Source organism: Varroa jacobsoni, unplaced genomic scaffold, assembly GCF_002532875.2.
Source record: "Varroa jacobsoni isolate VJ856 unplaced genomic scaffold, vjacob_1.0 scaffold_239, whole genome shotgun sequence".
In the NCBI taxonomy this organism is placed as follows: Eukaryota; Metazoa; Arthropoda; class Arachnida; order Mesostigmata; family Varroidae; genus Varroa; species Varroa jacobsoni.
The window spans coordinates 92,342-119,353 of NW_019213141.1; the positions used below are offsets into that span (position 1 = coordinate 92,342).

A 27,012-nucleotide genomic window follows, 5' to 3' on the forward strand; every position below is an offset into this window, starting at 1 on the left:
CGATCGTATCCCCTACTACTACTACTGCTGCTGCCGCTACTGCTGCTGCTGCTGCGGCGGCGGCGGCGGCTGCTGCTGCTGCTGCTGCTGCTGCTGCTACTACTGCTGCTGCTGACGGTGTGTTTCTTGTTGGTGTGGCTGAGCCAGTCGCTCTGTTGGTTGGTTGGCTGGCTGGCTGGCTGGTTCATTTGGCTGTCCATCCTTGTATCGCTTGTGTGTGCTGCAGCCGTGACTACTCGATCCGCTGCTGCTACTGCTGCTGTTCTGGCCGCCGCGCTGTGCTGTGCTGAGTGTTGTAAGGAGACAACAGCATAGTATTATTATTATTATTGTAGAGACACACTGATCGCCAGTGAGTGGTGTTGGTGGTAGTGAGAGACTCGGCTCCTCCGCAGGCTGCCATCTAATTCGCATACGACAATCGTTCTCAACCAAGCGACGTTGCCAGGTCTCCCCGCGTTTCGACTCTAAGCCAGCGCCCGTAGCTCCGCCGTGTAGGAGAGCTGCTGCTTTCTTCGACGGAAGGAGTCCACTGTTCGCCAGCGACAGCCGCGACTCAGCTACCGCTGCTGCTGCTGCTGCTGCTGCTGCTGCTGACGACGACGACGACGGTATTCACGACGACGACAACAACAGCAACAACAACGGTAATATCCGCGATAACAACAACAGCCACCACAGCAGCAGCGCACACACATTTCGCAGCGACGGTCGACGGCAACACTTTTAGTAGGGCCAAATCGGCCAGGAGTAACCGACAACGCCATAGGCCGCGAGACGCGATCAGGCAGGCAGGCAAGCAGGCAGGCAGGCAGGCGATTGAACGTGGTGGCAGTAACAGCGTTTTGGCTGGCTGGCTGGCTGGCCGACTACTACATTGGCAGCCACATTGGCGTGTGTGCGGATAGACGACAACAGCATCGATAGTGCTAGCAGCATTCACAGTTAGTACTCGCAGCAGCATAACAGCTACTGTAACAGCAGGAATAAGAGCAGCTACTGCAGCACAGTGCCGTTGCTGCTGCTGCTGGTGTGGTGTTTGTGGCTTGTGTTAGTGGTGTTTCAAGCAAGCGAACAACGCAACGCGACGCGACGCAGCAAGAAGAAGCCAACCAAACTGAGACAATTCTAACAAAGTCGAGTTGAAAGTTAAAAAGAATAAAATTACTATTGCATCGACTATAGCATCAGCGACGATGGCGCACAGCAGCGATTCGACGATCCAGTTTTTCAAGAAAGCGTCCCCAGAACAGTGGACCTATCTCCTCAGCTGCTACAAAGAGGCGGTAGGCGCCAAAGCCCAACTGAGGACCAAAAAAGGTGGACCTGAACAGTACCTCAAGCTCGATGCCTGGTGAGTTGTTAAAGTTCGTCGTGGGCTGTGTAGCAGGTCATCAGCGAGCTGCTAGCCACAAGCCAATATTACTAGCGACAGTATATATATATATATATGTGTGTATATATATATGCACACATATATTTTTAAATATATATTAATAATTATAATAACATTATATCATTCTGGTGCCATGCATACCCGACGCCAGTTAGGTCGCCTACTTGGTTCAACAAGTCCAGGCTGTACCGACTCGACTATGACGTGAGGGAACCCTCAATCTAGCAATGAATGTACATATACTCTCTCATATATATATATATGTATATATATATATATATATATATATATGTACAGAGAGAGAGAAAGGGAGAAATAGATATATGGTTTCTATAAATTAGTTGGTGCAGAAGATGGGTGTACTAACAGTGAATCTTGAATAATGCGTATCGGTTCCTTAAAGGTGGCAGGTGCGAATTTACGCGCTGGATTGTTGCTAAGTTATTAGTTAGTCTGTTACCGCTAATGATTTAGTTTGGTGAATCGCTGGTAACTATTGGTGGAGGGGCTCGGCAGTCGAATAGCGGCCCAGAGCAGCGATCGGTTCAAACGCAGCCGACCATAGGCTGTATCCCGTAATAGTGTTTATCCCGTAACCGTGTCCCAGAATGCTGATGTGGGCCCGTGTTTTGTGTGAACTATACCGGGTCAATAGTTCCTATTTCCCGAAGTGCGACTCCCCTGCCGGTCGTGCTGCGCCCCCGCAAATATCTCCAGGGGGTAAGCTCCACGCCATTACGCACCTCTAAAAAAATTTTTCTTCTCCCTCTCAGTCCCTGGGCTAAAACATCCGACCAAATCCTTTCGCGTCCCGTTCCGTCGTCCCATGTTGAGTTCGCCCAGTATGTGTTGTTGCTCTAGCAGCAGTCTTTGTGAACAACCCGGTAGCCATCAAGGCAGCTAGTAGTGTTAGCCCATGTGTGTTAGTCTTATCGATGGCGGTAAGAAGCGATTGGCGTTTCGCTCATCGCTCGTTGCTGTAGCAGTCTACATAGCTGACAGCGTCGTTCTAGCCGGTATTTTATGAGGAGATGATTGCTACTGACGAAAGATTAACGTTGGCTTGTTTTAGAGAAAAGGGAAAAGCACAACGGAACAAAAGAACAAAAAGACCAACCTAACAGACACATAAGTTTACTAGCAGATTGTGACGTGCTTCTACGAGTATATAAAATACGTAAATAAAATATACGCAAATTACGGCTAGCGACGCGGTATTATAAGTGATCGAGCAGGCCTTCAATTGAGCTATGGGCAGTTAGCTCCTCTGTCAATAGCACGAGGAAAACGAGAAGCAATAATGCAAAAGATCAGGTGAGCGTGTCACGTAGCATTGAAATCCGTTGCTGAGCCAGGTACTAATGGAACAGCTGGAGCAGCTGGAACGCGTGTTCGCCTCCGATCTCTTGCTGACGTTTAACTGTTGTGACCACTGTCACATACAAAAGGTGCTTCATGAACAACTAGCTGGGGATGCCTATATGAGAACCTTGTCGTCCATGAAGTTCTGATCTGCTCCTGTATCCAAATGGGAAAACGATACCACTACACACTTTATTAGAACCTGCGCAGCCACAACGGCAGCAACAGGACAGACGTGACAGGACGCGAGCGACATTTGTGAGTCGACAACGTTCTCACATCGTGATGGTGATGATGACACCGACTATGGTCATGGTAAATCACGCGAAATATTTTTGTTCGAAAGAGCGGTGGAAATCGATCAAACCGAGCCGGTATGAAGGGTGTCATACGTGTCAATTTGTAACGTCAAATGACTCATAAATTCTCAATCAGCGAAAAAAAACTCACATAATCGAGCGCCATTTGCCGATTAGTATGATTCTGGTGTTTCGTTTTTGTTGACCTCTGTCATTTGACGCTGATTCGACGCTGAGGGCGAGGCCAACCCGATGCTACTCGATGGATTCTGCTGAAATGCGTTTGCGAATTCTGTAACGCATTCTGACATTCAGTAAGCAATGTGTATGTGTACATACGTGTATGAGCCGTTACCGCCAATTTTCGATCATATAATGACACAAAGAAGAGCGTCGGTAAGCACAAATTACTACAATAAAATTTTCGCAATTATATACCAATCATAATAGTACTAATCATTTTATCAATAACAATAATAATTGTACCTGTTTTTACACCCTCAACAAAATAACCAATCAACGCAATCGCAAACATGGGTCACAAGTCACACACTTGTGACTTAGTCGTTGTCGGTTGTCATCTAGTTTGTCCATGTGCTAATTTCGCCGAATGAGCACTCTTTAGGTTCCCAGAAGGACAACACAACCTCGTCGAACCATATGACAGTGGGATATGTTCCAAACGAGTTTCAGCGGCACCGCTGGCGAATTTGCGCCACGCGTGCGCCCGTTTGCCCGCCACTCGGCGCCTCCGGCTGCTTGTGGTATCTTGCACGCCGTTCTTGGGCTACATTTGTTTATCCCTGAAAATAGACTCACCCCCATTCGTTTACCCTAACCACCTTATCCCGGCGCTTCGGCCTTGTCTCACTTTAGCTGTTCTCGTATCCCCCACCGTGACCCAGGGAAAGCCAGCCTTGTCTCTCTCTTTCCCTTCAAGGCTGCCTTCAAGGCCTCCAACAGTGGCAGTGGAATTTCAGCCCCTCAGCGTTATGCCCCCTATCTCGATTGACACCCCCCTCGATTCATTCCTCTCAAAACTGCTGCCGCTACCGCCACCGCCAACTACCGATGGCTTCATGCTGCTTTGCTTGTCCGCCTCTTCCAGATTTCGCGCCCAGCAGCTTCTTGAACCGTAGACATTTCCACCTGCCGCCGCACTTCCGTCCCGCTTGTGTTCCTACAAAATGCCCTTTTCCCGCTTCGTTTCTCTCCTTGGTTGGAGCTCCTCTATTCCTTGTCCTTCCCATGCTCTGCTTTCTTACTCTAAATCGTAGAAAAGGGGATAGCACGCCCCCGAGTTGTAAGGTTACTCAATTGGTCGCTGCACATTGATGGACTTCCCCAATGGCCCCCGTATTCACACAATCTACGGGTGCCGACGGATATTGAAGTAGTCCAATGATATCACTACCAATGTTGCTTCTGAGACGTTGTTCTATTGCAGCAGGCCTGTTTGGTGGCTCACGGGCAGGTTTTGTTTAGAGTCTGCACGAACGACCTCGCAGCAGTGGGTGGGTGGCTGAGAATAGTTGTTTACTGGCAGAAACCGATAAAGAAGGGGAGTTCCGCGCGCTACAAAATCCATGTGGCATCGTATAAGACTGGGCGAATACACATGATAACTGAGCGAAGAAGCTGGAGAAGTTGGGTCGTAAACAATATATGACTGGACTCTATAGATTTTTGTGGGGATTCGTGCCAGCAATGTCTAGTTAATTTTTCATAATGGAAATCTAATTTATCATAATAGGAATGCATATCCTTTGTACGCAACGTAAGCACAAAGAAAGCTCGAGGAAAGATAGCATTTCAAACTAAACCGGGTCGTAATGACTGAGCTGGATCGTTCCTCGTCGTTCGAGTACGTTAAAATGGCAAGTAACGTTGGTTAAACGTTCCTTGCCATTTTATCTGATCAAGCGGATTTAAAGACATTTCTTTAAAAGCGACGGCGCACTTGATTTTCTTGCATAACGATATTATCCAGTGAACGTATTCGTCAGAGTCAATATATACAAAACCAGTTACGTAATGTAACATGAACACCTATTGATCGTTATTTATGGACCACCTATTGACTCGAAACTTGGTCTTTCACTTTTACTTCAGACCCTATTATAATTCTATACCATTCAGGCCTTCTATTGCCGATGGCTCCCCTTGGCGATCGCCACTAGTTGAAGCTGTCCCGATCGATCTCGCCTTATGGGCTACTGCAAAGTAATTTTGGTGTGTCGCTATGGGCTGGAAAGTTTTTGCCCCTAAAGAGGCGAGGGTTCCCAAGGCCACAAGGGGTGAATGACCTCAAGGTTGGTAGCCCGGTCGGTTATGGCAGAAACGTACGGAGCAGTAATCAACAAAAGGGGAAAGAGGGACCCTTCAGCCCAGTTCAGCAACAGCAATGGGGTCGAGGTCAAACGAAGTTACCCTCGTGTGTGAATCGAGGAAAAGTAGAATGGAAAGAGTAACAAGCCTACGCGAAGTGTTTATACTCCAAAGACAAGCAAAATTTCGACTGAAGCTATGGCTCAATAATTCCTACCTTCAGGCCAGCGCATAATTTTGTAACGCAATTTCATTTAAGGAATGTAAAGAGGAGCGTTTTGTTAAATTAAACGGGCCAGATTTGATAAATGATGCAATAATAAACCAAGAGTGTTCATAACTGTCAATGGCAGCAAAGTACCCAATAGGGTTGTAATTGCTGCTAGATTTCAGATAATCAACGAGTGTTCTGCCGTATAGCGTCCTGATTATCTAGAAAACAACTATATCTGAGTTCAATAGAACACTCTGATGTAACGTGTGCAGTGAAAATACAATTAATTGTATTGTTTTCGGACCCAGAGCTTAAACGGAAACGAATCTCTTTGTTTATGGTTTAGTTTATTCTAATTTCCCTCCCTATGCGTCGAGGGAATGTGCATCTCGCGCCTGACATCATTTTTAAATATAATGCGTCACAGCCCACCGATACGTTTTATCGTATTAGTGGTCACAGTGGCCTTTAACTTGTCTTGTTTGTTTTTCAATTCAATCACATATAATTTGTTTAGGCTGAATGACTGTACATTAAAGGCGAGAGAAAATGCTGAAAGTTTCGAAAAAAGCCTACTTTCGTGCCAAATGTGCAAAAAGTTTTACATAAAAGCATCTGGAATATTCTGTTCCGAATGAATTACAATGTTACGAAACATTATTGTAGAGGGCGTTTTGGGTGTTTCCAATTTTCGCAGTTACAGGTTTCTTCTACACACTTACGTTTTCTTCTTAGGTATACACGATCATAAATTATTTTAGAAAGCACTTAGATAACGCAGTGTTGGTAATACTTTTCTAAAAAACAGCTCAAATAAAGAGTATCGTCTGATCAGCAGACGCCCTCACTTTGCTTGTTTCGCACAATTTTTTTGAAAAGTTTGAAAGAAGAACACTTTGAGATGATAGTCCAACATTCTAATATCTATTAATAATGTTGTGCGTAGTCGATCAATTTTTCGTCGAATTTTTTGTCTGGTAGACCTATTGCGATTGGCTAACGTCAAGGTGCTCCGACAAAAATGAGTCTTTGCGCATACGTATACACTATACGTTGAGTTTTACTAGCTCATTCCTTCATCGAAACGTCAATAGATTGATCGGAGCCTGTAATCTACCGGATGGTGGTGCAACACTGCCCTAGATTCGCCGTCGCCACCCCAAATGCCAATAAAGACTAGGCCCACCAGGTAGCCAAATAAGTCGAGTCATGTCGTCATTGTATAAGCATTGTCAAATCACAACTGTGACCTACCTTATCTTATGTAAGTTTTTCGATTTCATTCATATTCAGGTACCAAGATACATTGCCAAAGACGATCCGAAGTCGTAAGGACCCTCATCTGGAATACAATGAGCTGGTTGATATAATGAAATGGAAGTTGATGCGTAGTAAGTACAAGCCGGCGGCGCTGGACCTCGTCAAAACTAACACTGAAAAGAACGTCAAAGCGACCACACAGCGTGCTTTCAAGCGTATGCCAAAGCTCGAAATGGCCATCCAGGCCCTTACAAGTAAGTCTGTTGTTTGTGTGCTTTTTGCTAAAGTTTTTTTTCTCTGTCTGAACAATTAATTCACCGCCCTCATATGTAGGCATCTCTTTTACCAACCTGCATCATACTACGCGACTGAATGAGATTCTAGCGAATACTTGAAGGTGGATAAGAACGTTCCGGGGCTGGGAACCCCTAATTCAAAATCGCTTAATTTCTAAAAGGAATTTATATACTCGTCTTAGTCTTGATAAATGCTCGATTTTCAAAGCGGATTTCGTCCACACTTTCCAATGAACCCCAATGAACAGAGAGACCTCATGATTTCTGTTTATTCATGAGGTCGCCGTATCGAGGTGGTGTGCGTGAATCAAACAGCGCAGTCCAGATAGTTTTAGTACTCTATCAAATACTGGCACCTACACCTACAATCGCGTAGAAACACAAAACAGTGCACACCCACGTTGACAACCACACGAGCAGACAGATACTCGAGACATTCGCGCAGGATACCTTAAGCTCCCTACCGACACCAGTTTGCCTGCTGTTTCCTTGCTAGCGGGACGTAATGGGCTGCGTATGACAAGCTGACTTGGGCGGTCTGTTTCAGCAAAGATAAACGTAAAGAAACGCGTCGTTTGCTGCCGCCACCGGGTCTAACGGTGACCAAATACAAGACAGTGCGGCGGCAGTAACGACAACGAAACGACTCCCGATCGGTATTTCTACGGTTCGTTATAGTGAGCTAACCAAATAATCAGCGCAATAGTAGATTTACGAACAACAACATCGCCGCTGACTAGCGCCGGCGATCACTACGGATGTTCCTATCTACGAATGACTCTGCGCGCTTACCCATTCGGCCAACGCTACTGCTATGTTGATTGTTGGTGTGTGAGCGACCGCTCTTAGAAAAGTCTCGAAGTAGCGGCAACAGGATCCATAGGGCTCTCTAAGGTGGCGCCAGTCCCACAAAGTTGCTTTGGTGATCGAACGGTGGTGGCTGTTCCCCGGTGCGTGACACACCCGTTATCACCTGCTGTTTGGTACAGATGTACAGTATAGTTGCATAATAATAATAACACTACCAGTATGGTGATATCTGTGACGCACTCCAGCGACTATCATCACATCGCGTACTCAGGGTAGGATAATTAACAGATGGAGCAGTGAGCAGTAAATTGTAGAAACGAATCGGCAGTCTAATAGGTGGTGTGAGTCAGCTACTAGGTACCCGGACGAAACACATCGAACAGCAACCAATAACCACCGTAAACAGGCAAATGAACATGCAGCCAGCCGCTGTAGCTACGTGGAATAGTTTATCATTTGTCACCTACATATGCATGATGTGGTTTAACCCATCATTCTGACTTAACCAAAAGGGGTTTCGGGTTTTACGTGCAGCAATACACCCTTAAAAATTGCTTTTCCAGACGGCCGGCGTTCCCCATCCAGCACGAAACGAGCCGTCTGTCTACGCCCGGTTTCGAACCTCGACCATCACCACCCTACATATTCCTAAGCTTAGTAGACCAATATGTTACTATGAAAAACACGTTGCCGAAAAAAATCACCGAAACACCTTATCTGAGCTACAATAGCAAGAACTAGGAAGAAACACCAGCACGAGGGAGTAGTTTCACGCCGATAGCCGACGGTTGCTGGCGATGACTGTCATGATCAGACAACAGCAGCTGAAGCAGTCCCAGCAGCAGCAGCAACAGCAGCAATGATCCACAGTCGTCATGGCCGCCCGCGATGCCATTGACACCCTTGAAGGTTTAATGCTGCCGCTACTGCTACTCCGGCTGTTACAGCTGTCGCAACTTACACATCACAAGCATATTCCTAGACAAACGGAGAGACAGACAGACAGACAGACAGGCGTACGCAGGTACAATCAGACAGGCAAACAGGGAATAAAAGATACAATGAGAGGCAAACACGCCGTTCATAGAATGACATACATCAACCCTGCATGTTCGGCGCGTTCGTCACCCACCGCCGTTCTGGGAACTCGTCGATGGCTGTTGGTGGAAGAGAGAAAGCTAGAGGGCGAGAGGGGAACTTAGGCGAGGGGAAAGAGCTTGTCGGCGGCGGCGGCGTTTCCTACAGCTACTGCGTCAGCGTCTGAAGAAACTTCAATGATTTTGCCAGGGTAATGTTGTTGACCCACTAGCTAGTTGTCTGCATGTTATCATGCCATCATGGGCGATAATCATGTTGTTTTGAGTTGGCTCTGTTAGCCATGAGTATAAAATAATTGCGTTGCGGACACTAATTAATCAATCTTTTCAGCGTAGTTGCTGTGGCTGCTGTTGTGTTGGTCGTTGTCGTTGTTTCTATAAGTCAGCTTCGCCCATATGATCTTGCCGTTACTATTACGCGTTTCTTGTTAGTCTCTTGTTAGTAGAGCTCTAGTAATAGTTGTCAGATTTGTTTTATACTATTTTTTTTTTCGCATTTTCACATTTTCGCGCACATTTATTCTGGCGATGCCTCTATGTATAATCATGCCGAGCGCACATAGCTTTGTGTGTAGTATGGTATATAACATATGGCGTCAGTATATAAAAATTTACCCAAGTTTGCACCCTTTCTGCCAAATACGTACCGTACTAGACAAAACCTACAAAACATTCATATGTATGTACGCAACTACCGTAGAATCGCCCCTTTACACTTTTTGCCCTTCCCATGAGTCGCTTGTCCCCTTTATTTCCTATTTCTTAAATATATGCCCTCACTTTTTTCCTTGTTATTTTATGGTTCTTTTTGTTGTTATGGAAGTACCAGTAGCTATAATAGGCGTTATGGCTATTCTTATCCTGCGACGATACTTTTCTAATTTTTATTCTCAGAACGAGTATTGTCTTTCCTTAGCCTTCCCTTTAAATAGGCTTCATGCTAACGTCCACTTGCAATAACAGTCATCTTTGTCGCCGTTATTAGTGTTACTGCCGTTGCGACAACTATGCAACAGATAATAGAAGCTATTATCTCAAACAGCTTTATTTTTAGGCCTGCAAGAAGAAGGTCTACTTAAATTAGGGATACAGTTGCTTTTTAGATGTATATCTACACTACTGGAATGAGAAGTATTAGATCTCTTAAGAGCAGAATCAGCTTAATTAAACAATTTGATTATGTTGTTAATAAACAATAACACTGGGCCATGTGCGTCACTACGTGATATAGCAAATCTTTAGCAAAACCCACGGCGGGTTTGAACGATTTTTCATCCCACTTCATCTTCGCTGGAGACATGCTTTTTTTTTTGACATTTATTAGTAGTAACATATAATTGGTAGAGATGATTGCCTTCGTTAGAATTACCGAACAACGACAAGAAGCTAACAATCTACGTGTGCCATTTTGACTGCTCGAGGTTTACACAAGGCCATATAGTTGGCTTCGCATGAAAAGATTGATTTCATCAATTTCACACAATCGACGGATAGATTTTTTTGGCACCAACCATAATGATGCTGATTAAGTGTGCCTTTCAAAACTAAATTACAAGCGTAACAACGCGCTCTTATTATTATTATTATAATAATGTCTCAGCCGGAACGACTGCTTTCGTAAGTATTTCTAAGATCTTTTTGTCGGCATGCGGTTTTTCAATTTCCTTTACGGACTATCGACTGAATATAATATTCGGTTTCTTTGTGACTCTAATTGCAATTAAGAACCTACTCTTACAAATTAGCTCACTTGTCAGCACCTATAGCAATCAGCTGTCAATAATGTCGTGAGGCTGTGTTTATGAATAGTTCACTAAGCAACTTATTGTTAATGCTTAAGCCACTCAGCCAGTAGAGAAGTAAATTTAAAGGGTAAATCATTTCATAGACCGTATATCTTCTCGCAAACGTTATTAATCGCATTACGTATGTAAATTAGAATATGGGAACAGAAACGACGTCAGCGAAAACAACAGTGACAAAGGTAGCGCTGTGCTCCACTCTGCGATTTTTCGCGCCGTTAGAGAATTCGTCGCTGGCATTCATTTGCATACATCTTGATTATAATGATGGCAGGGGCAACGTTCAGAATATGATTGTGGTGGCGGTAGTAATCAAACAGTATTTTACTCGCTGTTTAAGGTAGCGCTGACTGCTCCAAAGCTTTTATTCTGTTTGACCTGAAGCCACAGCAAGGCGGACAGGCAACTTCAAGCTTGCAAGATGGCTGCGTAGAAAGGAAGCATGCAACACCAGAACTATGCGGGTCAAAGAAGAGATGGCATTAACGTCGTCAAAGTCGATATTGTTATATCTACTGACGAGAGATGAACACAAGGGCGGATGGCCTGCAAAACCCGCTTATGTAGAGCCAGTCTAAGGAGATTGATCGGAACCATTTATTTTTTGTTTCATCTGATCTCTATGAGCAGCTTAAGTATTAAGCTTCCATATATGTATAGATTTTCAGCATCAATCTTGAATCAATTTTGCGCAGTAATAATATAAGTTCTATGTCAAGGTAAGCGTAGGTGGTGTTAGGTTATGCACAGCTCAAGCCGACAAGAAAACCGCTTTCTACGAAGAATATGAATGAAGATGTCCGAAAAAAGATATCAAAGAGTATAGAACAGTTTGGCAGTGTAGCTTTCATAGTGTTGTTTTAACTAAAAAGACAAGAGAAGCAGCCTTCATGGGAAAACGAACTGTATACGATATTTAATGAATACGATATAATTAACGGTACTATACTGAAATATTTTAAGCTAATACCTGGCTCCAGATAATTCGCGGAGTTATTTTTTCAAATCCAATCTCTGATTTTCACCGAAGTAAAACATCACTACAACAAACATAAAACAATGAATTTGTGTATCTGTATAGAGTTGCATGTGCGGCATACAAGCATCTCGTTTAAATATCTCCATGAGACAAAATCTCCACTTGATCACTATCGCGTTTTTTTTTCGTTATGTACTCATTTTTATAGTTGGCCTGAAAGGTATCGGAACGGCGACCGCCTCGGCAATTTTGGCAGCGGCCTTCCCCGACTATGCTCCATACATGGCCGAAGAATGTATGGTATCGACACCGGACGTCGAGGCTGAGGACTACACACAGGCCGAATATCTCAAATATGCTGATCACTACCAGAAGTTCGCGAAGAAACTCGAGGAGAAAGACGAAAAAGGCGACTGGAATCCGCACAAGGTAAGTTTATATTGAAAAGTATATATATATAAAACACGTTAAAGGGTTCGATGCGAATTATGATGGAATTACAAAATAGTTAAACTCCTTTATTGAACCGGGTACTATATCACAGCAAATAGATACATAACACCGCAGTTTGGCTATACTTTCTTAGCATAATTTTTACTCGACCTTGATTCGCTTGAAACACAAATCCCGACTTGCTTTCCAATCAGTCACAACGACAGCGGCTAATTCTTGCCGATCTCTTCCCTGTGCTCCCATCTAATCTGAACAGGTTGAATTAGCTATCTGGTCGCATTACGTCCTGCGTCTTCACAAGCCCGAGCTGTTAGACAAGATGCCTGGCCAGGTGGAAAGCAATGGTTGCGGCGATGAGGAATCAAACCAGGCTCCGCTAGGTGAGGGTCAAACCTTGTCCGAAGGACAGGGCAACGGTATATCTTCATCGTGTGATGACGACGACTCACAACAAAGCAACGGCACGCTTAACCAGGACGACAGTAATAGCCTTCCGCCTCATGTGACAGCCAATGGAAATGGTAACGGCACACCGACGGCAGCGTCCGCAAACAAAAACGGCCACCCGGAAAGCAACACGACAGACAATGACACTCGATCAAGCTTAGTTGAGGACCAGGACGCGTGCTGTGAGGAATCGCAGGACTCGCAGCAGCCCTCGCAAAGTTCACAGCCGGCATCTGACCTCGAGGTGTCACAAGATAGCAGCAGTGTCCAGACTGCTGTCGCAGGCCAGGTTCCGTCCACTGGATTAGCGTCTGTTACGTCCGTTGAAGCAGCTACGCCTACTGCGCCGGTAGCAGCTGCCACAGGTGACATTGCCGCAACTACCGAAGCAGCCGTTACCGCCGACGAAGTTGCATCAGTGTCAGCTACTGGTGCGGTAAAGAGGCCCGCCGATGAGAACGGGATTGGTCAGGATTTGCATGTCGACCGGGATCTACCTGCATCAGAATGCAAAAAGCAGAAGCTTGATGATGCTTTAGCAACAGCGGCAGCACCCGTAGCCGAATCAACAACAACAGTAATAGCCACGGAAGCGACAACGGAGAAGACGACGTCACTCACAACGACAACAGCAGCAACAACAACAACAACAACAGTAGCAGCAGCAGCAGCAACTGCCGTGTCCGACGATGTCACGTCTGCAGCCCCTGTCGCAGAAAGCCAGTAGAATTGTGACGTAGTCTACGACGGTATGGCTGGACAGATGTTGAACAGGCGGCGGCCGAGGAGGGGGCAGAGCTGACCCCCGAGATCTCTCACGGAGAAAACAAGACAAAAAAACATTTTGTGTAGAAGCATTAATTCAACCACAAGAGGGCGACTGAATAGTCGGCATCAACAAGCGATGACAACTACCACAAAAGTTAAATAAAGCAGACGGCGTATGACGATATGATTGATGAGTGCAGAAGAAGAACACCATTATATAAAAGACATCAGTATGAACAGAAACTACAACTGCTACTAAAACAACAATTTCAACCATAACAACAACATCCACAACCACAAATAACTAACAGTAACGGAGATGAAGACTATCAACAAGAACCAATAATAGTAATAATAATGATAAGGATATTATTATATAGATATATACATGGATATACCTAAACATCACCAACAATGGCGGAAGACGATAAAGAAGCACAATTGAAGAGAGAGAGATACGAGAGAATGATGATTTAATGATAATGATGCCGTTAATATACATCACTGCTAATACTACCACAAACTACTACTATGATTATTATTACTACTACGATGATGATGATTTGCGGATAACACAGTTTATTACCTGAAGCGCACTCGATCTTGCTGTTGATCGACTTGAGAAGGCCGCCGACGCAACGGTGTTACGCCCCAGCGGTGTTGCCGCGTAAGAAGAATTCAATCTTTCAGGTAGATTGTTTTCTTGCTCGTTACTGAAACGGGCGGATCTTTGTTGCGCACCGAAATTGTGATGGCGCCAATTGTCTCCACTTTTCACCTAGCGGAGGAAGCCGGATTCGCGATTAATTAGTATATGAAATCTCTTTATGATGGCAACGCCTAAACGCACCCACATCGACAATTTTTTTTCGACTTTTAAATCGAAACAAACTTGTTGAGTAAAACTGTGGTATAGTTGAGCGAAAACTCAAAGAAAGGGTTTCCAATTGGTAACAGTTGTTTTAAGAGTTAATTTGGCTGAATGAGCGCAACCTGTCTAGCGGCAACGGAAAGGACGAGTGAGCCTAACGGAACGGAATGGAATACAAAGCGGGAATATGAGAGGAAAAAAACGACGAAAGCGCGACCTAATACAAATGGTGGTATAAAAGACAAATAATGATGGATAATGACAATAGGACTTTGGTCGTTGGTTTGCACTGGCAGAGTTAACAGGGGACGACGATGTGCCTAAGTGTGGATTGGTTTAGGTAAATAATAATAACACTGCTGCTGATAATGAGGATGGTGACAACGAAGTCTTGCGATACGGTGGAGATTAAAAGAGTCTGGCGCGCTGCGACGGCACGGAGCCTACTCCATAGAAACGTACGTATCTTTCTACACATGATGCATACACCCGAGATAGATTAGTTGAAATCTTCGTCTACGTAGACTTTGTTGCTGTCCGTTTATTCAACAACAGCTAAAAATGGCAACTAACTTCCGTAGGCGTTCGGTTTTCCTCCCCCGTTTATTGAACACTGGCTGGGATTTTGATTTCCTTTAGCCAAGAAGGCTGACGACTCATTGCAGCCCGGAATACAGATGCGACTCTACAAATCCGAAAGCAAAACGCGACGGTAGAATAGCACACGATAACAGAACAGGCTACAGAAAAGGTTGGATTCATCTATTGAACTAGGAGCAAAAACGCAAACTACGCCGGCAAATAATTACGATGACAATGCTGAAGAGTTTTAACACAATGCGCTTGCTCGTCGCAAGTATGTGAATGTCCACGAAACAGGACAGATACGCGTTAAGGAGAAGTTTCCCAAAAGCCAATGAATACGTTCACTCAGTTCGTTCATTCATTCACAGATTATCCAAGACGACAGTGATTATGAAGACTATGCTTACACATTGAACACAATTTATTGCGTATATACGAGATTAGCAGACGCACAGTACAAAGAAAAACGGAACTTTACTGGCAGGAATATAAGGGAGTAAAATTTAGGAGAGAAAGGATGTCACGGGAATAAGACAAAAGAAACGAGGATTTCAAGCTGTATGTAAGGAGAGCCAGATATATTATTATTATATTGTAGATAATAGCTATCGTAACAACGGTGATGAAGCTGGCTGCATGCGATCGAGACATATTAGAAGACCAGCACACAACTGCAGCGAGTTGGAAAGAATTCTGTTGTGGCGTCCATCAGCGTAACTTACGACACGGCGTAGAAAGTTCAACGCGGAATTGTCTCGCCTCGGTGGTAAACTTAAATATGTTGTATGTCGTGACACCATGCCAGGTCGGTCGCGTTACTCTGGCTTTTTTCGGTAGTTGCTATAGCACCACTAATAATGATAAATATAATAATTATAGTCATAAAGACGGAAGAAAGAACCTACAAAATTAAAATAATTCAATGGAAGCGACAGTCACGAAGACAGACGAAACCACTTCTTGTTCAAGAACACTCATTCAAAACACAAAACGATGATGGAGAAGAACTGAGTGATTTGTGTAGTATCTTACGGGTGAACACGCTATCGTCCTCAAAGCGAGGAGATCGCGCTTCCTATTATGTCAACGGAAAGACAGTCTATTCCTCTTCTTTTAGTCATTCGGGGATTTGTGGTCGCCTATAGGTGATAAGCGCGAACTACATGGCACGAACGAAGGACATGAACAGCATCCAACGTAGTACACAAATTAACAGAATCCGGCCGCACGAGACCCCACATGTCTAGGTACGCTTTGTTAACCGAATGGTATGTCAATGCAGTAAAAGCAATTGACAAAGGTTATATTGCACCTTGAAATGAATATGTTTCAAAATTGAGGCCCTAGGTAAATCAAGATTACGGATATTGCCGCATATACATATTTCCGACATATTTCCGCAGAAGGAAAGGCACACACAGCTTTTACAGATAACGTAATAATGATAACAATAATAATCGAAAAAAGGCGATGATAAGTTGACGCGTATATATATATATATATATATGATTTCTGCCTCTCGTGTCGTTATACTTGACAGAACGTGCTCTTCCATGAACGCTGTGTGTGCTTCTCCTTCCGCGACCATACCTCCGCCCGCTTTCAATTTCCGTGATCTTGATTTATCTGGGATTCCAATTTTGAAACATATATTTATTTGGAGATCCAACGCAACCTTCGTTGCCATTGCCTTCTGCTGCATTGGCATGCTACTCGGTTGACAACGCGTACCTAGACATGTGAAATTTTACGCGGCACGGTTCTGTTAACTTGTCCACAACGTTGAACGTGACTTATGTCCTTCATTCGTGTCGCGCAGTTCGTGTTTGTTACCTATAGGCGACCACAAATCCGGGAAAGACTAAAAGAAGAAGAATTAACTGCCATTACGGTGACACAATAGAAAATGCGATTTCCTTCATTTTGAGAACGGTAACGTATTCACCCGTAAGGCAATACACAAAGCATTCAGTTCTCGGCGTTTTGATTTTAAGAAACTGGTAGATCTCTCTAAATCTCGATTGTTGTGAACCACTTTACTTAAAGCAGTAGCAGTTTCGTCTGGCTCTTTTCATTTTGTGACTGCTTTCATTAAATTGTTTCTGCTTGTGGAAGTCTTCTTTCCATTTTTATGAATATAATTATTTTTTTAAAACTGTGTGCTGCTGTTCCAACGTCTCTCAGCCAGCTTCGTCGCTATTGGCTCTGTTTCTCGCGCTCTCTCTCTCTTTGTATATAGCTTGAAATAATTCTTTCGCTTATTTCCTGTGATATTCTATCTGTCCACAGTCATTTTATTTTTCCATTGTCAGTAAAGCTTCGTTTTTTTTTGTGTACTGTCCATCTGCCTATCTTATGTATACGCGATAGATTGTGTTCAATGTATTATCATAATTATCATGAATGAATAAATTAAGCGAACGTGTTCACGTGTCTTTGGGAAACTTTTCGTTATCTGTTCTGTTTGATAGACGTTTACACATTTGTGCATAGTGGAACCGGCTTCGCTGCAGTGAGCGAGCGCATATCGTTAAACTATTTCAGCATTGTAATTATTATGATTGTTTTTCCGTGACGTAATTTGTGTTTTTGCTACTGTTTCAATAAATTAATGAGATTGCGTTAAGGGTTCTTCCATTATCGTGTGCTATTCCATCGTACTGGTTTTCACGTGTAGTCGTTCTTTTATTTTAGTCGAACATATACTCCGGGCCGCACTAATTCATTGGCCTTTTCAGCTAAAAGAAATCAAAACCCCAGTCGGTTTCCAATAAAAAGGAGAAAGATGCCGTTCTTCTCCGTTCTGCCGTTTTTTAGCTGTTGTCGAATAAGCGGACAGCAACAAAGCCTACGTATACGAAGATTTCGACCATTCTATCTCGGGTGAATGCATCATGTGCAAGTAGACGTTTGTATATGTTGATTATATACGTACGCACCTATCCAGTAGGTTTCGCACCGTTACGGCGCCTCAAGACGTGCAGCCTCCCCCACCTTGCAAGACCGCAATATCATCATCATCATCATCATCAGTGTTATATATATATATATATAATTACGATGATGAAAATATTACTGATAATGAATACGAGATTGAGACGAATTGATGTTGATGCTAAACGCTAATGACGGAAATGAAGCCGATGGTTATGACGATAGAAGGAGCAGAGTAAAACGACTGGTGGTGTCACTAGATATGGTTGTCCGGGTCGACGGCAAAGTAACGATCGATCAGGAATAACGAGAAAAATATGATAATTACGACACTAGTAAGGTAATAATAACACTATTGATGATGATGATAATATGAACAATAATGATGATGATAAATAATAACAAGGAATATTGTGTAAAACATGATTATTATTATTGTATTGTGTATGACAAACAGATTGAGAGGAAGGAGACGGTAGAATACGCAGATGGTCTAAAATTAGATTAAATCAAATGGAACATAGTAAAGATATATAATGGTTACAATTTCGATGACCATGCTTAATGAAAAATGATAACGATAAAATAATTATAATATTAAAAATAACGGATGAATAAGATATATTATTAGTAAAAGACAACTCGATAAGATACGGGAATTTCGGTCGGATTAAGGGCCATATAAGAAGGGCACGGGGATAAACATTGATTAAGGTAACAAGGGCTGAAGCTGAATGGGGAAGATAAAGATAGCGATGGTAATTCGCATGAAACAGAAAAAATTGAGGGAAGGTCTAAGAGATGCCGCGGCAAATGGTTTTAGATGGTCAAGAATGTTAACTGGACAAAAAGAAAACGCGAAACGAAGGGGCGAAAGATAGTTGGGATGTCCTTGGAAGCAAAAGAGGTGGTTAGTGCGGGTGGGGCATAAGGGTGGCGGGGATAGTTTCCAAGTGGTCTGAAGTGGTGAAGGTGGTAACTGAAATATAATGATATTAAGATATTATTATTAATTATAATAATAAAGGTAATGATAAACGCTTCGATCACAAATGATTCAGATACTGATAACGATAAGATAAAGAAGATGAGATATATAGTAATATTGATAAAAAGCTGATGATAAAGCACGCCATTGACAAAAAAGCCACGTGGTAGAGCGACGAACAGGTAAAGGCGTCACCAAAAGGTGATAATGAACGAATTGAATCGAAGTGAAGCTGATAGGACAGATCGGATTATAAAGACAGATCGGGACCGCATTGGTGAGTAACGTGTAGAAATCGAAGAGAACACCGAGGGAGATCTGTGTATAAATGCTCGTTCGGCGTCGCTCGCTAGCGAGAAAGGACTGCTGCGTGTCTGTGCAACCCGATGCTTGATTCGTGATTGAAAGTAAAGACTAATGATGGTGAAATTACTTGCGTGGAAAACGTCAAGAGGAGTCGGGCGCCTGAGATTGCTCGCGGTTACAACCAAGGTAGCCCTATGATTGACGATAGCGAAGACGACGATGACGATAAGTTAACATTAACAGCGAAGAAGAGTAAACAGTAACGACGATAACAACAGCAGAAGCGGCAGAGCAACAACAACAACAACAACAAAAGAAACCACAAGTACATGTATAAATGTCGATGCCGAAGGCTGATTGAAGGTTAATATAGAAGTGACGACGACGACGACAATGATGACGATAAGGTAATTGATATTGATGATAAAACTTAATTGATGGTATCGCTGGCAGGCGCTCGCTCTGAAGCGAGGAACGTTGCGAGCCATGGGTATATAAGCAGCACGGCATCCCTTCTGTAAATCCGAGTCCTTCTCCCATTGACACAAATGACGAGATAGCAACAAGTGTTAAACAGACCAATAACGGAAACAGATCCAAGAGACAACAATACCAGCATTGACCGCAAGTTACCACAATGACAGAAACAGAAAACACGCCATAACAACAACAACGACGACAACAATAGATAAGGACAGAGAGAAAGAAAAGCGAGCATGAAAATCTGATGCTGACGACCGATTGGAGACAAAAACGAAGCTAATAATAAAACAACAAAAACATCATCAACAATAGCATCAACAATATATGTCACACTAGAAAGATTATATGAGACAACAGCAACAGTAACGGCATGGCCACGTGCACATTTTGCTTTATGCATCCATCCATACGGATTCTTATTATTGCTTATTATTATTTCGATTTGTTGATACTAGGCCGATGAATGTTACTTGTTGATGAATTATCGTAGTTGATGTCGAAAGTGGTTGACGTGCGCTATCTCCGACAGAAATATGGCGACAGACTGAGTATCAGATCCCAACATGTTTGTATTGATACTTAAGTGGGAATCCTAAAAAACAAACACGTAAGAAAAAAAATAGCTTATATGAAATTCATTTAAAACAACGCTAAATTGTATCGCTCATGATTCACCTTGTGTGTAACTCATTTGTCAGCCCAAATTCTTCTGGCCTGTCGATGCTGGAGCCTTTAGCGGGCTGCTTTAAGGAGCGAACAAATAAGTAAATTGAATTTTGGCGCGCATTCGCACATGTTCGATACCCGTGTGTAAAAAGGGGGCAACATAACTTTACACGAAGCTGTTGTTAATAATAAGTCTATTATAAGGACAGCAGCAGCGATCGGATCATGCTGTGACAAGACGAGCTATTATATGGGCATGCTATATGTAAAAGTAGGTAGAATGGGGTATAGACTGAGGATATTGAGACTCTGGTGAGTAAGGAGAACCGACAGAACGTACATGAATAGATAGAAAAAGAAACCTGGCAAAGTAATAAAGTCGTTCGCAAAGCGAGCACTATATATAGGATTCTGATGTCGTGTGGGTAAGGCTGTTGGCATACTTCGTCAGGTATACAGCGACACGCAGCTGCTGATTCAGTCTTGAGCTGGACACTGGTACATACGCGCTGCGCAAATAATATAAAAAAAAAACAGGAATACTAAGACCGAGATAGAAAAAAAGAGTTGTGTACAACGGTGGTCAAATGACGAAATTAATTGAAGTTTTTTCTTATACAAACAAACCGATACGGAAAATGTACAGACATAGATGAAAGAGACAATGACAAAATACAAGTATAGAAGAGACACTACACAAGGCTAGTTGCACGCGCACAGATACGACTAATTAGCTGGCTATAGCTCCTAATGAGAAATACAATAGGAGAGCAATATGCATGTTACATTCGATGGCTTTCCTTCACAGAACATGAAACTACAATATCGAACACAGGCAACGAATAATAGATGATGAAAGGTACGTTTGCACGACGAAAATACAGCCTACATACACACGTACACAGATACACACACGTAAACACTTACACACGCACAAACATACACACGGACACACACATACACATGCCCACACGCTCACATACACAGATATACAAATGCGCAGAGATAACAAAGCGCTATGACACGCACACAAAAACACATATGGACTTGATGCCAGTAGTGTATTTCTCAAACTTATGGTGGTAAAAATATAATCTACTATCAATAAACGTATTGTACTCCTAACAAATGGGTGTTGTCGCTTATTGTTTTTTTATCTTTGACAAAAGAATTTACGGCTCGGTGATTTAGGTATTATTTCGCATGCAAGAAGGTAATTCAAAATTCGGTAGTATGTTGTGCTGATTTATGAATGAATGTGAGGGTTTTTGCAGGGATTAAAATTCTATTGCTGTTTTGTAAGAAATTCAACAGACTTCCTTCATGGGTGGTATATGTAATATAAAAAAGAATGGATATATTTGGGATTCATAAAACGAAAGAAGGTGAGACCTAGGTAAACTATCTCTGGGTTACAATAGCCTGAGTATAAGGTCTATGCTTGTTGAAACTCCATAATGAAATGCGTTCTAAATTCAATTTTAAAAATAACTTTATTCACGCAACGAACTATATGTTAGGTTTGCCAGAAACTAATGTACATTATTTCGCTCAGACTTAAGCAATGAATTTTGTTTTATATAGAAGGACTTGGCAGTGTAACGATCCCTATAGTAATACTTCATGGTTCATAATGAAGTTGTTCGATATACAAAATGTACAGATTGAAAGTCCGCCGGAAGCTTAAGAAAAAACATTATCAGTTAAACGTTGAATTTTACTTCCGATGGTCCGGCTATGCATTACTTCGAACAACTGGCCTCTTCTAACATAAAAGGAAATGTATCTACGCTTGGTGTCGAGCCTACGTTATTTAACGTGTCTCTGAAGAAAATCACCTTAGCGCTACGTTATCATGACCGCTTACTGAATTTGTCAGTTATCAGAAAAAATAGTAGTTTAACAATGCGAGATCTGGATGAAATACGATCAGTGCGAGAGAACATCTTGGATAAACTTAGTGGTTTGAACTATTTTTTTACTAGAATTGTCGTGAAAAAGGATGACTTGCAATTGCAAGGCCAGTTTGCAGCGACACGTGTTACATAATGCATAACCATTTTCTTATTATATCGCTAAAATCAGTCACCCTTGATCTAAGGTCAAAAGCACCTCTAATTTATAGCAACTATTACTATTAGTCTATCAAATTCAGTTCTTCACACTTATTACGGCACGAGTTAGTGTTTGTAAAAAAATTAGACTCGATTATACGACCTATAAAGGACTGCATAAAAGTTTATTTGCTCAATACGCTCTTTTGATATACTTCCACCTTAATGAGCCACCGGCAATAGTTCTTTTCACCACTTTCTGTTATGGTAATATTGTTCTTGTGCCTACGATTCGTAGTATCTAATGTGGTCAGGGTCAGTTGGCTTCAGGATCGTTTTGTCCTTGAGGTTCACAAGCCACCCCGGCCTCAGGCCATCAAAGATTTGACGTGCATCTTTTCGGTACGAAAGCATCTTGAAATTGGGATCTTTGCGGAGGTCTGGTAGCTCATAACCGTATTTTTGTGCTAGCTTCAATCTGTGGAAGCAAATAAATAAAATTTGCAAATAAATAAAGAAAGCAGTAACTTAATTTCTCAATCTAAAACCTTATTTGAAGATCCATGGTTCATCTAGTAAATGTAAGTAAAATCTTAGCAAATATTATAATAAAAGATAAGGAGTACGCCCAAGAGGTTTTTATTCGGCTGTGCTATTTGGTACTCATAAAAGAGCCCTGTAAAGTGACAAGGTGTTATTCACAATACAAAATTAAATAGGAATACAAATTTTTTACTTTAGTCCAACTTTTCTCACCTCTCTTCAGCAATTAGCTTCGGGTCAGCCAGATACCCTCTGTTTGCTGGGTTAGAGTAGTATTCAAAGGCGTCTGACGGCGGGAGTTCGCGACGTAGCATAGGAATGCCTTTTTTAAGGAAACTCTCGGGGTCTATTTTAGCCTCTACAGCAAAAATATCATAGAATGCTGTTGTGATAACGCCACCGTTACGCTCGACTGCTGCAATGACTGGCTCCTTAGCATACTGTACTTCTATATTCAGTTTTGCTTTAAACTTGTCGATACCTGTTTATAGCAAACATAGGATTTGAACAAAACATAAATCATTGGAAACAATAATGCGCGTAAGGAGGGAGGCAAATTCTATAAATTTGCTTCCCTAACAATTAGAATTATAGTTGTTACAATTACAAAATGTATTCACTTACAAGTGCTCGATGTGCCTCTTCGACAATTTATTGAAATTTAGCGCCTTGAAAGTGACTGACGTTCAACGATACAGAAGGTAAAACCACTCTTTGGCATATACAGAACGACAAAAACATTGAATTACTCCAACAATACCTTCAGCGGTGAGATGAAATCCGAACTGTCTGTCTTTAGGGCTGATCTTAAATAGAAACGTATTGCATATTATAGTTAAATCAATCGGTTGCAAAGGATCTATTCTCCTGGTATCTACCATCATCTGGAGCTGACCCAAAGACAATGGTGGGTAATGTCGTCGTATATCCCAGTTCTGTAAATGGACATTATTATTGCCATGTAGTGAATTATTAGTACCAACGATGTTAGAAATCAAAGTGGCCGCCTCTACAACATTATACCTCGCTTATTTTAGTTTTAGTTTAAAAAAAATTGTTCAGATCCTGCTATTTTGTGATGCTCGCAGCCTTGCAGTAACCAATTATTTTGATGAAATCAACGTACTGAACGAGTCTAATATTATAATATCGAGACGAGGAAAAAAATTCCATCGCAAGAATTTCAATTATTTTGAAAAATATGGTACGTGCCGACTTTTTTTTTTGAGAAGAGTTTTTAGAAATGTCCTACGACGAATATAGATAGAAGAACAACATAATTTCTGCATCGGTTGTTCTTCAGTTTTAAGAATTAAATTTGAAGAATTTCATTATACAATTTTTGAACCATACATATATGTCTTATAAACCATAAATTGAATAGTGCGACCTGATTTATTAAGATACTCTTTGATGGGGCTTAAACTTTCCGGCAGTCCATAGATTTTTTTCAGCCAAAAAAGCAGCCGTCCACGACATTGCGTTTTACGTTAAACAAATTTCCGTCCTGGCTTTTTTAAAGCTCCCTAAGAAGTAAACTCACGTACCTCATTATACGGCTCCTGAGGAACTTTGACGTGAAATGGGATCTGACCGCCTTCAAAACCCAACTTAGAAAAACTCATTCGTTGCTTTGATCCTTTCTGGGGCCAGAGTTTTTCGCGGCTAGAATAAAAGTGCAAAATATGTCAGCATGCGCGCTACTAATATATATATAATAAACCATCCTCTTAGAGGATTGTGCGAATGACTAGGCTCTATATGAAGTTCGTTTGTGTTGTTTGGGTTGTGGGGCTCATTCTAGACAACACTGGAATATATCGCTGACAGTCACATGAATGATGGCTTGACATTGTTTGAAAATTGGTGAAATTTAGTGAACTGAGCACTGGTCGGAAGATTCTATCCTGGTATGGAAACTCAGGAACATACGGACATTTACAACCGCAAAGCCAACCATAGATACCACGAACCTATCAGATTCATTTTTATCACCGACGTACTTAAGGGACTGCACCCATTAATATTATAAGTTTTATAAGTAAACGTGGAAAATTGTCTCGTAAATTGTATACGAATAATTATCATAGTAATAGAAGAAGAATATTTAATAAACTAATGAGCCTGCGCCGACTATCCTTGCCTGCATCACACCCACAGCTCGTTCGAATATCGTACTGTACAATGTATGTTTCGAATATACAAATTTCCTTCGTTTCTTCCGTGAATCTTTGGCAAGCCAGAATAGAAAATGGCCGTGGTATCTCGATCCGCCAAAACATTATGGTGCACGTACCGAAAACCCATAATACGCTTCTTTTTCACCCAGTTACTATGCGGCACATCGCGTACGTTCATCAAAGACACCCTTGGTAAATAGCGCAGTACCTCAAGCGCTTTACTACGAATGTCGACCATTTCGTTAATTTTTGTCGACACTTGCGTTGATCTTTGAAAATCACTTGTCTATACACGTATTAATTAATAATATAGAAAGTATAAATGGTGAGAGATGTGATAGCATCTGAAACTTCCTATTAGTTAGTCAAGGGGCGAAAAGAGTTATGCCAACGATTGGCGTACGCTTGAGAAGATCGTCTTTTCTCAAAGTGAGCGGGATGAACGCATTCTTGTTTACGATTTAACAAAAGCGCCGGCGAGCATACAGAAATGATCACCCCGTACGTTCTATAGCGTGATACAAAATGCGATTTGTATTTGCTTATGTTGTAACTAACTTTTCAATGCTTTTGCCGTATATTTCATTTACTTGAGAACTGCCAATGACACGCACTGTTTAGCCGGGCAGAGATCATCAAAGCAAGTTGACGAAAAATCTATCATCGGTACAAGCATAATTAATTTCATTAGATTTATCGACAGGTTCTTTCAGTTGTTGTAGTGCAAATGGAAATATGTGATCTAGTAGGGAACTTCAGCCTAAGATGTAATTTTAAGAAGATAAAAAATGTAATTTTAATAAGAATCTTATTGCAAATGTCGAACTTATGGTTGCAGATTACGTTTATCGGTGAGTTTATTAAAATTTTTTTTTAAATTTAGCTTTTAAAAAGCAGACTTATATTAAGCTTTTCTGATTATTCCAAATGGCTAAACCTGGCGTAAAAATCTATACAAATCCATCGAGATATTAGATGAGTGACAGTGAACAAGGCTATGCCTTTCTAAGACATATGAGAGAAGCGGCGCGATACTTTTTCGCGACCAGTATTGAAGACCGCATTAGCTGGAGCAAATGCATTAATTGCCGTCGCCAATCGAACAACTTGACTAACAATTACCCAAAAATAAGAAAATAACAGAACCATTTTCAACAACAAGTAAGAGAGCTCTTTCACTGTATTTCTGTACCTTTAAAATACACGAAAATGTCCTCTAGGCTGGACTTTACTATCTTGCATGAGTGTAAAAATTTTGGAGTGACTTACCGTAAACCTCGTCTGCGATAGTCTATATGGTTTTTGTGTACTATTTTTTTCTCGAATTACTTTTACATGCTACCGTAATATTACTCTGCCTCATAACCAGCCTGCCTTTTTCAAGTATTCTTTTCCATAACAAGTAACGTCCTAAATAGCCTCACATTTTATCTTAGTTCATTTAATCACAACTAATTATGGATGATTGACATATAACAACCACGCAAAAAACACAGTGTGCTAATAAGCGTGTTATTTTTTTTAATAAAATAACATTTGTTGGCATTTAAAAGAATAATATAAGTTTTTAGGTTTCCAGTGAAACATTTTTCAATTTTTAAATGTCTAATTAAATTCCACTTCCGATAACAAGCACTTATTATATAATTTTCGATCTACAATGGGCATGCGAACTTTTGCAGATAATTTTGTTCCTATTAAATGGCATGGTTACGAAATTATATTGGAACTATCGAGTACGTTTTCTTGCATCCTCAGCCCAATCCTGGATTTTAATTTGTACGCTCTTGCCTTTTTAAAAAATTATTCAATATGCCCAAGCGCAAAAACGAAGAAAGAGTTTTAAAATAAATAATGTTTTTCATTTCTCTCTTTTTTCTTTATGTATATA

The 27,012-nt window shown here is 41.7% G+C and overlaps 2 protein-coding genes across 2 annotated transcripts; one reads left to right on the forward strand and one right to left on the reverse strand.

The window, feature by feature from the left end:
• The first annotated feature begins 174 nt into the window (after positions 1-174).
• LOC111273947 (uncharacterized) lies at positions 175-21,473 on the forward strand. The gene is made up of 4 exons (XM_022855977.1): positions 175-1,354; positions 6,893-7,113; positions 12,052-12,272; positions 12,553-21,473. Exons 1-4 carry the CDS (start codon positions 1,197-1,199, stop codon positions 13,468-13,470), a joined length of 1,518 nt encoding a protein of 505 aa, XP_022711712.1. The 5' UTR covers positions 175-1,196; the 3' UTR covers positions 13,471-21,473.
• A 1,079-nt stretch (positions 21,474-22,552) lies between these two features.
• mRpL15 (mitochondrial ribosomal protein L15) lies at positions 22,553-25,972 on the reverse strand (the record flags this gene model as incomplete). The annotated part of the gene is given in 5 exon segments (XM_022855978.1): positions 22,553-22,876; positions 23,155-23,422; positions 23,702-23,876; positions 24,489-24,606; positions 25,238-25,972. Coding segments are annotated over 5 exon segments (876 nt in total). The 3' UTR covers positions 22,553-22,683.
• Positions 25,973-27,012: the final 1,040 nt, after the last annotated feature.